Raw genomic sequence first — 12,664 nt, forward strand, 5'->3', positions numbered from 1 at the left:
AGCAGACGCTCGCCGAGAGCCGAGAGAAGCAAATGGATACACAGCTGGGAGAAACCAACAATAATTAATTTAACTACCAGGCATTTGCTCAGACCTGATCTAAGTTAAAACAATTCCAGGGAGAAGCGGGAGGTCGGTGAAAGCCGTGGTTTGCATTTGACAAAGCTTGTTTACATCAGTGGTGGGATTCAAATTTTTTTACTACCGGTTCAGTGGGTGTGGCTTGGTGAGTGTGGCATGGCTTGGTGGGCGTGGCATGGTGGGCCTTGCAGGGGAAGGATTCTACAAAATCTCCATTCCTTCCCCACTCCAGGGGAAGGATTATGCAAAATCCCGATTTCCTCTCCACTCCAGGAGAAGGATACTGCAAAATCTCAATTTCCTCTCCACTCCAGGAGAAGGATACTGCAAAATCCCCATTTCCTCTCCACTCCAGGGGAAAGATTCTGCAAAATACCCATTCCCTCCCCACTCCAGGAGAAGGATACTGCAAAATCTCCATTTCCTCTCCACTCCAGGGGAAGGATTCTGCAAAATCCCCATTTCCTCTCCACTCCAGAGGAAGGATACTGCAAAATCACTATTCCCACCCTACTCCAGGGGAAGGATACTGCAAAATCCCCATTTCCTCTCCACTCCAGGGGAAAGATTCTGCAAAATACCCATTCCCTCCCCACTCCAGGAGAAGGATACTGCAAAATCCCCATTTCCTCTCCACTCCAGGGGAAAGATTCTGCAAAATCCCCATTTCCTCTCCACTCCAGAGGAAGGATACTGCAAAATCACTATTCCCACCCTACTCCAGGGGAAGGATACTGCAAAATCCCCATTTCCTCTCCACTCCAGGGGAAAGATTCTGCAAAATACCCATTCCCTCCCCACTCCAGGAGAAGGATACTGCAAAATCCCCATTTCCTCTCCACTCCAGGGGAAAGATTCTGCAAAATCCCCATTTCCTCTCCACTCCAGAGGAAGGATACTGCAAAATCACTATTCCCACCCTACTCCAGGGGAAGGATACTGCAAAATCCCCATTTCCTCTCCACTCCAGGGGAAAGATTCTGCAAAATACCCATTCCCTCCCCACTCCAGGAGAAGGATACTGCAAAATCTCCATTTCCTCTCCACTCCAGGGGAAGGATTCTGCAAAATCCCCATTTCCTCTCCACTCCAGAGGAAGGATACTGCAAAATCACTATTCCCACCCTACTCCAGGGGAAGGATACTGCAAAATCCCCATTTCCTCTCCACTCCAGGGGAAGGATTCTGCAAAATCCCCATTTCCTCTCCACTCCAGAGGAAGGATTCTGCAAAATCCCCATTTCCTCTCCACTCCAGAGGAAGGATACTGCAAAATCACTATTCCCACCCTACTCCAGGGGAAGGATACTGCAAAATCTCCATTCCCTCCCCACTCCAGGGGAAGGATACTGAAAAATCTCCATTCCCTCCCCACTCCAGGGGAAGGATTCTGCAAAATCCCCATTCCCACTCCAGGAGAAGGATATTGCAAAATCCCCATTTCCTCTCCACTCCAGGGGAAGGATTCTGCAAAATCCCCATTTCCTCTCCACTCCAGGGGAAGGATTCTGCAAAATCCCCATTTCCTCTCCACTCCAGGGGAAGGATTCTGCAAAATCACTATTCCCACCCCACTCCAGAGGAAGGATACTGCAAAATCACTATTCCCACCCCACTCCAGGGGAAGGATACTGCAAAATCTCCATTCCCTCCCCACTCCAGGGGAAGGATACTGTAAAATCTCCATTCCCTCCCCACTCCAGGGGAAGGATTCTGCAAAATCCCCATTCCCTCCCCACTCCAGGGGAGTTCCTTGACTGGGATGTTGTTTACTGTTCAATTGTTGGTCTCATATTAATTCTGGTGTTAAACTTGCTGCAAGCGGAGCTGGCAGCGGATTCGTACAGTGAGGAGGTTGGGGAGGAAGATGGGCCAGTCCTGGAGTCTGGAGAAGGCTCTGATGAGGGCTCTGTGTCGGAGACAGAGAGGGGGTCAGGGCCGTAGGCCAGTTATTAGCTGCCTTCAGAGGCAGATATCAGTGAGGCAGACGAACAGCTGGAGCCTGTTCCCAGTATGTGCATGCGCAGAGCTGCCAGATGAAAGGAACAGCTAAGGAACAGGGGTCGACTTGGGAGTAAGGCCACAGGTGGACGATGAATGGCCCCTCCCAGAGGAAATAAAAGAGGAGAGAAAGGGGAGTGGAGTTTGCAGGAGACCATTAGTTTGCTTCATTGGTTCGTGACTCTCCAAGGCTCCTTGCCAGGTTTTGCAGATATCGGCCTGTCAGCTCTCCAAGCCAGATAAGGTCTGTGACTGTAAATCCACCCTTGAAAGACGCTGCTGGATGTGAATGAGCAGAATTCACAGTCAATTAATAAAAGGGTTTTTTTGTCAGGACAAGGAGTTTGCTTCATGCTCTCGGGAAGCCTCGGTCAGAACAAAACTATCAAACAGTAAACAGCAGACCAATCAAGGACCTACCAAGAAGAACACAACGCCCCCATCAATGAAAGAGCAAGCCTTTTGTACATAAACAGACAGCAAACCCCACTCCCTTCTAGCACTGATGATGTTACCTAGTAGGGTAACGAAACGCCTGCAAACCAACAGCCGACTTCAGATGGCACGAAGGGCTCCTGCATCTTTTTGCCCATCAAAGGGGCCCAACATGGGGCCGTCAAAAGCTTTTTATTTGATGCCAACGGTTCCAGTCTGGCCTCCTTACTTCATCCTAATGAGCAGCGAGTACTTCCATTGTCCTTCTTAAAGCAGTTAATGCGGGTTTCAACAGCCTGGTTATTAGTGCCAGAACGCATCCTGTGATGTTTTCACAGCCAAGTCAATTCCTTTCAGTTTGAGAGATGAGGCATAAATCAAACCACCAGGCTGTTCAGAGTGTCCTTGTTAATGAAAGACCCCGAGATGTTCGTTCTTAAACCTTGGGGTTAATTGTACATCTTCCCTCTCTAATCATTGTGACGGCAGCTTCTCGTAGTAATTTACTTATAACTGGTAAATTCAGTGTAGGGTTATTACTGGCTCTTTAATATCCGAACCAAGATTTCTTTCAACTGTACTTTGGCGAAATGCTGTCAATTAACGAGAAATGAATTTTCAGCCTATTTACTCTAAAAAGCATCATTATACAAACCTAGCACAATGGAATAAAGGAAAAGGTTCCCCTTGCACATATGTGCTAGTCGTTCCCGACTCTAGGGGGCGGTGCTCATCTCCGTTTCAAAGCCGAAGAGCCAGCGCTGTCCAAATACGTCTCCGTGATCATGTGGCTGGCATGGCTAAACGCCGAGGGCGCACGGAACGCTGTTCCCTTCCCACCAAAGGTGGTCCCTATTTTTCTACTTGCATTGTTTATGTGTTTTAGAACTGCTAGGTTGGCAGAAGCTGGGACAAGGAACGGGAGCTCACTCCGTTACGCGGCGCTAGGGATTCGAACCGCCGAACTGCTGACCTTTTGATCGACAAGCTCAGCGTCTTAGCCACCCGTGATTTCTGCTACCAATTCGGGCAAACCGGACCGAAACTGGCTTAATACCACCTCTGTCATAATGATATATTTTACCAATTTATAGCAAACAAACAGGAATAATTTTGAAAGCCAAACTGAGGGCTGAACTAAATGAGAGATATGCATGATGATATTATATATGGTAGAGCTGAGATTATCAGGATAGAATTGGATTTATTTATGTGAAACTTTTATATAACTGCCCATCTTATAATCATCTCTGGCCAACTCCCAACCAAAAGTTAAAACAGCATAACAGCTATATTAAAAGTATAAAAACTAAATTAAATGTTAATGGACAATATTTAATGATACATACAGATGTGTTACAGGGGGAGGGGGGGAATGCTCAGATATCTTACTTAACCGAATTAATTTTAGAACATGTCATAAAGGTGCAATGGTTTTGGAGATCTATTGAAATTGCAAATGAACGCCAGTAGGTGGTTGTGTCTTCTAATATAAATGATTCTAGATAAAAACATGTTTAAACCATGGTAACCAAATGAGAATTGTGGTACAGGGATAGTAAAATACATAACTTTTCTTTCTTGACTTAAAATGTACAACATGATTTGAATGAAGTATATGTAAGGACTGTGGAAGAAACCCACGGAATATATTTGTACGTGACCCGTCAAAACTGCGCTTGACTAAGCTGCGCCCGATTAAACCGCGTCGCTGATGTCATCAACAGGGCGACAACAGCCAGCGCAGAGAAAGAAGGGTGCTTTAAATAGCGCTTTGAAAGCAAGCCGATTCAACTTAAGGTAAGGGTTAGGTTTAGGGTTAGGTTAAGGGTTAGGATTAGGTTTAGTGTTAGGTTAAGGGTTAGGATTAGGTTTAGGGTTAGGTTAAGGGTTAGGTTTAGGGTTAGGGTTAGGTTTAGGGTTAGGTTAAGGGTTAGGATTAGGTTTAGGGTTAGGTTAAGGGTTAGGTTTAGGGTTAGGTTTAGGGTTAGGTTAAGAGTTAGGTTTAGGGTTAGGTTTAGGATTAGGTTTAGGGGGGGTAGATTTAGGTTTAGGTGTTAATTTTAGGTTTAGGGTTTACAGCGTGCTTCTGTCTCCACGCTGTTGTCGCCCTGTTGATGACATCAGCAACGCGGTTTAGTCGGGCGCGGTTTAGTCGAGCGCGGTTTTGTGGTGGAACCATATTTGTAACCAATCGATACGCTTTCAACAAGATGTAACGAAAGATGATTATTTTTTTTGTTTAACTAAAACAATAAAAACGTTTCTCAAAAAAAAAAGTATAAAAACTGAACGCATTAAAATACAGGCAGCCCTCCAACATACGACCACAATTAAGCCCAGAATTTCTGTTGCTAAGTGAGAAATTTGTTAAGTGAGTTTTGCCCCATTTTATGAATTGTCTTGGCACAGTTGTTAAGTGAATCGGGCTTCTTAATTGACTTTGCTTGTCAGAAGGTCAGAAAAGGTGATCATATGAAACACACACACACACACACACACACACACACACACACACACACACAAATATACAGGGGCAGTGCAACCGTCATAAAAGTGAGTCAGTTGCCAAGCATCCAAATGTAAATCATGTGACTATGGGGAGCTGCAATGGTCGTAAGTCTTCCCACCCCCCACTTCAAATAGTCACTAAGTGAACCACGGCAAGTTGGGGACTAGCTGTATTTTGGAGAGTTTGTGTTGCTTTAAGTAGTGTATTTCTCTGGTTTTGATATTAAGAAAATAGGTTAGAAGAATGTTGTGTAATTGCAATAATGGGGACTGATATCGCTCTGGCCAATGACGATAATTCAGTGTTTCTCAACCTTGGCAACTTGAAGATGTCTGGACTTCAACTCCCAGAATTCCCCAGCCAGCATTCGCTGGCTGGGGAATTCTGGGAGTTGAAGTCCGGACATCTTCAAGTTGCCAAGGTTGAGAAACACTGCGTATAATTGATTTGATTTGACAAAAGGCCCCTGTGGACGAATCTTAGGCATCTTAGCTTTTAGCAGAACTGGGACAGAAAAAATAATATTAATCCATTAAATGGGCTCCTAAGGGATTCAGCTACACGGTTTAAACTAGACAATCTGTGATCTGTTGGGACATCCTTTCAGGAAATAGTTCCTGGCCAGATCCCTTAATGTCTTCAAGAGTGACAGAACTTCTAATGGCCTAACTTCACTGCAAAAGTTGGGAAATATCCAGAGACGTATCTGCCGTGAAAACAGCTGACGTAGAACTGTGTAGCGCAGTCAAATATAAGCACAGGAAATGTTTTAGGACGTTTTCCAGAATGCCACACAGTGGTTTATGACAGCAATAGTAATTGTGCTTAGACTTATATACCGCTTCAGGCGGATTTACGGCCCTCTCTAAGCGGTTTACAGAGTCAGCCTATTGCCCCCAACAACCCTCACTTTATTGACCTTGGATGGATGGAAGTGCTGAGTTCTTCAGCATTTCCTTTTTTTTTGGCCCAGGATCTCAAGCCATGTGGTCCTGTCCACCATTAAACCATCTTTGCAAGCAACTTCCATGAATCCAGTGTCTTTTCCCCCCCACTTGGAATTGAACCAAGAATTTCAGGGTCATATGTACGTCAGAACTGCCTCACATCTGGGTGAATCGCTTAGGTCCTGTTAGACCGAGCGGATAACGAATACAGAGAATTGTTCATTCATCATGTTTTAAAAGGTGTCGTGTTGAAACCCGTCAGCCTGATTTAATTTGCACGAATAAATTACCATACATGAAGAAAACCAACACAGTTAATTATTCTTTTCGTTTCAATCTGTGATGGGTTCGGGAGAAAGTTCCAGAAATGTTGCAAGCAGGGAAAATTGTGTGGACGCACACCCAAGATAAATCGCATTCCCATCGCATCCCCGTGTTAAATTTACCCCTCATTACTTATAGGTCACCGAAGACAATTGTCGCTCATGTTTGAACCCTGGGGAAAATTCTAATGAACAACCTGGAAGAAATCAATTAGCCTACTCATTACTTACTCATCATGCCTTTATGGCCCTCACTTAAAAAAGATTTGCAGTCTTTTCCTCGGAATATATTATAGGTAGCTTTCGACACACGACAGCAATTGAACCCGAAAATTTTATACTGCCAGGTATGAAAATTGTGCATTTTGTGAATTTTGCTCCATTTGACAAACCTTTCTTGCCACTGTTCTGAAGTCAAGGATTGAAGTCGTTTAGTTAATAACACAGCTGTTGAGTGAATCTGGCTTCGCCCATTGACTGTGCTTGTCAGAAGGTCACAAAAAGGGGATCGCATGACCCCGGAACCAACCGTCATAAGTATGAGTCAGTTGCCAAGCGTCTGAATTTTGATCACGTGACCATGGCGGTGCTGCAACGGTTGTAAGTGTGAAAAGAGGCCCCAAACCAGTTTTTTTCGGTACCGCTGTAACTTTGAACACTGAATTGTTGTCAGCCAGGGGGGTGAGGGGGGGACTGTACTGTCTGCTTCCAACTTCTATGCAAGTCATGAGCAATATAATAGACAGACAGACAGACAGACAGACAGATGATAGAGATAGGTAGGTAGGTAGGTAGGTAGGTAGGTAGGTAGGTAGGTAGGTAGGTAGGTAGGTAGGTAGATAGATAGATAGATAGATAGATAGATAGATAGATAGATAGATAGATAGATAGATAGATAGATAGATAGATAGATAGATGATAGAGATAGATAGAGAGAGGAGAGAAATGATAGATAGCTATAGGTAGATGATTGATAGATAGATATAGATAGATGATAGAGATAAATAGATAGATAGATAGATAGAGAGATGATAGAGATAGATAGATAGATGATAGAGATAAATAGATAGATAGATAGATAGAGAGATGATAGAGATAGATAGATAGATTATAGAGATAAATAGATAGATAGATAGATAGATAGATAGATATAGAGAGAGAGATGATAGAGATAGATAGATAGATAGATAGATAGATGATAGAGATAAATAGATGATAGATAGATAGATAGATAGATGATAGATAGAGAGAGAGAGAGAGGAGACAAATGATAGATAGCTATAGATAGATGATAGATAGATAGAGATATAGATAGATGATAGATAGATGATAGAGATAGATAGATATAGATGATAGATAGATGATAGAGATAGATAGATAAAGATAGATGATAGATAGATGATAGAGATAGATAGATAGATAGATAGATAGATAGATAGATAGATAGATAATAGATAGATGATAGATGATAGATGATAGATGATAGATGATAGATGATAGATGATAGATGATAGATAGATAGATGATAGAGATAGATAGATAGATAGATGATAGATGATAGATAGATAGATGATAGATGATAGATGATAGATGATAGATGATAGATGATAGATGATAGATAGATGATAGATGATAGATGATAGATGATAGATGATAGATGATAGATGATAGATAGATAGATAGATAGATAGATAGATAGAGAGATAGATGATAGAGAGAGAGGAGAGAAATGATAGATATATCTATCTATAGATAGATGATTGATAGATAGATATAGATAGATGATAGATAGAGAGATGATAGCTAGATAGAAATACAGATAGGTAGATGATACCAGGTATAAGATATAAATAGATAGATAGACAGGCAGACAGACCGACAGACATAGGTACACACACACACACGGAAATATTTAAAGAATTGTAATCTTTACTATGAAAACAAAAAGTTTACCCACAGCAGAAGATTCAAAGAAAGGGACTCACCAAAGTGTCCAGTCATGGCCACAGTATGGTTGAACATTCCCCAAGTAGAATCCAAGGGACTGAGTAACTTCCAACAAGTTGGTGAAGTCCAGGCTAATGCTATTGAAAAGCACGGAGGTCATGATGATTTCATCAATGGCCCAAACATCTTCGCCTTGAGAAGAATGGTATGGTTGCCACCATCGGAACTGAATGCCGAACTGTCTTGCGTCTTCGGGCAATTCCACCGAAATTATCCTTTAAAAAAAGAAAGAAATGGATTTATGGAAATTGCCTAGTTACAGAAATCGCTAAGATGATTCTAACGCTTCGTACTATAAGCAGTCCTCAACTTACGACGGCAACCCAACCCGAAATTTCTTTGGCTAAGTCATACATTTGTTAAGTGAGTTTTGCCCCGTTTTACCACCCTTCTTGACACGGTTGCTAAGTGAATCACTGGGGTTGTTGAATTAGTCAAATCGTTAAGTGAATCAGGGTTCTACTCTACTATTGTATTGTATTGTATTGTATTGTATTGTATTGTATTGTATTGTATTCTATTCTATTCTATTCTATTCTATTCTATTCTATTCTTCTATGTACAGATTTTCTTACATCTTCATCATTCTCTGCTAGGGATTTTTGACAATGTCGAGTCCTTGCCCCACACCCTGAAGACAGACTCAACTGTCAATCAAGTTGGATTTTGTCAACAGAATGAAAGCAAGCACCATCCTGTTCTTATTTGGGACAAAAACTGTATTGGCGGGAGCCTCTATTTTCCTTTTTTGTGTGTGCCAGTTTTGTACCAAAGTGTGCTGGCAGAGAGCACAAAGCACATATTTTATGCCTTGATTAAGCAATTTTCTTTTATATGTGTTTCACCGTGGCAGGAATTGGAATGAAGCTCCATTCTCAGTCTGGCGGGGAGTGGAACGGTACCCAACACGAATCTCCAACCAGAAACATTAATTCTAGTGAGGAAGGGGACAGTCAACAGTCTTCTGCTGCACGGTTGGTGAGCCAGGACCACCAGAACTCCCCTGGCAGCTGTGACAACACAACCTAGATTTGATGAAGTGTGAAGAAAATTAAGAATAATATTGAATTTCCAGGCGCAATTACGGAACACAGCCATGGGGATGATACATTAATTGCCATGGCAATGGCATCTTTGAGAATGTTCCATAAATCAATAACAGCAGATGCCCGCCTGAAACATGCAGAGGCAAAGGCTGAGGCATAACAACATGAGGGATGTTTATCCCCATCAATGTATAATAAAACATTGGCAAAGGAACTTTAAATATCCTACCAACCTTGTCTTTCTACCTCCCTCCCTCAAATAAAAGTCTGTAAATCAAGTAGGAAGGGGACTAGTACAAAATAAATTCATACATTAACTCTGACATCTTTCCTTTTTTTATACATATTTTTATTTCCATTTTCATAACATACAATCACATGTATACTATACGTAGCCAGTATCATATAGTATTAAATAATGATTACATCAGTTCCTCTTGTCCTCAACGCCCCAAAAAGATTAACACCCATTATTAGCTCTTCTACTCTCCATACACCTCTTTCTTCTACCTCTCTCTTACTTCCTATCTTCCCTCCATCTTCCTTTCCTACTCTACTTCCCCTTCCTTTCTCCTTCTCCTCTCTCTACATTCCACTCCTCCTTATCCTCATCCTCCTCATCTTCCCCCCTTACCCTCTCTCCTATCCCTCTCTTCCCACCTTTCTTCTCCCTTCTGCTTCCCACTCTTCCTCTCATTGGTGTATTTCCGCTTCCATACTACTCTACTTCCCCTTCCTTTCTCCTTCTACTCTCTCCCCTTACCACTCCTCCTTGTACACCTCATCTTCCCCCTTGACCCTCTCTCCTGTCCCTCTCTTCCTATCTTCTTCTCTCCTCTACTTCCGACTCTTCTACATCCTGTCTTCCCTCCATCATTTTCTACTGGGACATCTTTCCCTTGTTGGGTCTGACAATAACCACAGTATGGGTTGTTATTCTTTGTGCTGCCACAACTTTGCATCTTTGCTTGTGAAGGAGGAACACACACGCACACCTTAAAAGGCGCTTTTTATGCCGCCTTTGTGAACTTCGGTGGGTGTGTCTCAAGAGCAACGTGTGATATCACGTTTATTACTGAGGGAGGATGTGTTAATTGATTAGCGAGAGGATCAAATGGTGAAACTGAAGGAGTAATTTTGAGAGACAGCGTGCGGAAGAGGGGGAGAAAAATATTGCAGGCAATTCAGTGGATCTGGGGGAACTAGTGGGTGGTGTGGTTTGCTAACATGTTGTGAGTCAAGTTCAGCCATGAAAAACAAAGATCATTTCTAACATCCCACACTTCATTATCCATCCAAAACGAGGAATGGAGAGGAAGAAAGTAATTTATCCTCTCCCCCCCAAAAAAGAATGAAAAATCTAAGACAGGAGTTTCACAAGACTTTGAATTCATTGTTAAATATACATTCCCTTTCACAATTCACCTCCCCATCCAGGTGTGTAGGAAAATATTATATTTAGGTGGGGGGAAAACTGTGAGAGTTTTACATTTGAAACGCACATAACAGAATAAGCAAATAACAGAATAATAGGGTTGAAAGGGACTTCTCTAATCCCTTGCTCAAGCAGTAGACCCTAGAACATTCTGGACAATGGCTGTCCAGTCTTCCCTTGAGAACCTCCAGCGATCCAGCACCCACAACTTCTGGAGGCAAACAATTCCACTGATGAATTGTTCTCACTGTCAGGAAATTACTCCTTAGTTCTCGGTTGCTTCTCTCTTTAATGATCTTCTACCCATTACTTCTTGTCCTGCCTGAGGTGCTTTTGAGAATAAGTTGACCTCCTCTTCTCTGTGGCAGCCTCTCAAATACTGAACGACAGCTCTCATATCACCTCCTTCTCTTCTCTTCTCTTCTCTTCTCTTCTCTTCCTCCTTCTCCTTCCCCTCCTCCTTCCCCTTCCCCTTCTCCATCCCCTTCTCCTTCCCCTTCCCCTTCTCCATCCCCTTCTCCTTCCTCTTCTCCATCCCCTTCTCCTTCCCCTTCTCCTTCCCCTTCTCCATCCCCTTCTCCTTCCCTTTCCCCTTCCCCTTCTCCTTCCCCTTCCTCTTCTCCTTCCCCTTCTCCACCCCCTTCCCCTTCCCCTTCTCCATCCCTTTCTTCTCCTCCTTCTCCTTCCCTTTCCCCTTCTCCTTCCCCTTCTCCATCCCCTTCTTCTCCTCCTTCTCCTTCTCCTTCCCCTTCTCCTTTCCCCTCTCCTTCTCCTTCCCCTTCCCCTTCTCCATCCCCTTCTCCATCCCCTTCTCCTTTCCCTTCCCCTTCTCCTTCTCCATCCCCTTCTCCTTCTCCTTCCCCTTCTCCTTCCCCTTCCCCTTCTCCATCCCCTTCTCCATCCCCTTCTTCTCCTCCTTCTCCTTCCCCTTCTCCTTTCCCCTCTCCTTCTCCTTCCCCTTCCCCTTCTCCATCCCCTTCTCCTTTCCCTTCCCCTTCTCCTTCTCCATCCCCTTCTCCTTCTCCTTCCCCTTCTCCTTCCCCTTCTCCTTTTCCTTCCCCTTCTCCTTCTCCATCCCCTTCTCCTTCTCCTTCCCCTTCTCTTCATTAGACTGGACATGCCTACGTCCCTCAATCATTCATCAGTGGGTTTACTCCACCATTTTCTTCTTTTTCTATCTTCAAAACAGTGGTAGGTTCCTACCGGTTCAAACTTCTTTTGCCGAACTGGTAGTGGTTTGGCGGCCTGGGTCCCTGGAAATGGGGGCGACCTGGGCCTGCCGTGCCCCTGAACCTGTTCCCGGGCTCCGCCACCATGTTGTTTTTGAGTTCTGCGCATGGGCGGAACAATTTTAATTGAACTGTGCATGCACGCACAGCGCGCATCAAGTGCACATGCACGCAAAGGGCACCCATGAGGAAACCGGCAGTAGCGCCTGCCGGAACCCACCCCTGCTTTTCTGCTCCAGAGAATGTGGCCGTGGGTCTTAGCAATAGCAATAGCAGTTAGACTTATATACCGCTTCATAGGGTTTTCAGCCCTCTCTAAGCGGTTTACAGAGTCAGCATATCGCCCCCACAGTCTGGGTCCTCATTTCACCCACCTCGGAAGGATGGAAGGCTGAGTCAACCTTGAGCCGGTGAGATTAGAACCGCTGAACTGCAGATAGCAGTCAGCTGAAGTGGCCTGCAGTACTGCACTCTACCCACTGCGCCACCTCAGCTCTCACAAGTGAATCACAAGTGAAGCAGGGCTCTAATAGTCTCCAGAAAGCACCCCAAGAGACCTGTAGGATGTTTAAGGCTGGATGTTTACTAGACAGAATTTTCCGAGTGTGAAAATCCAGAATAGCCACCAGCTATTCTAGTAAGCTGAAC

The 12,664-nt window shown here is 43.8% G+C and overlaps 1 protein-coding gene across 1 annotated transcript in view; it reads right to left on the reverse strand.

The window, feature by feature from the left end:
* Nucleotides 1-12,664, reverse strand: part of RELN (reelin) — a 389,713-nt gene that overhangs the window by 134,061 nt on the left and 242,988 nt on the right. Inside the window, exon 20 of the mRNA XM_087722293.1 lies at nucleotides 8,285-8,521. Within this exon, the coding sequence (XP_087578419.1) occupies nucleotides 8,285-8,521 (237 nt within the window). The remainder of the gene's footprint in view (nucleotides 1-8,284; nucleotides 8,522-12,664) is intronic.

The sequence above is a fragment of the Thamnophis sirtalis genome, unplaced genomic scaffold, assembly GCF_051295495.1.
Source record: "Thamnophis sirtalis isolate CommonGarterSnake01/CBP01778 unplaced genomic scaffold, rThaSir2_p1.2 scaffold_9, whole genome shotgun sequence".
Classification (NCBI taxonomy): Eukaryota; Metazoa; Chordata; class Lepidosauria; order Squamata; family Natricidae; genus Thamnophis; species Thamnophis sirtalis.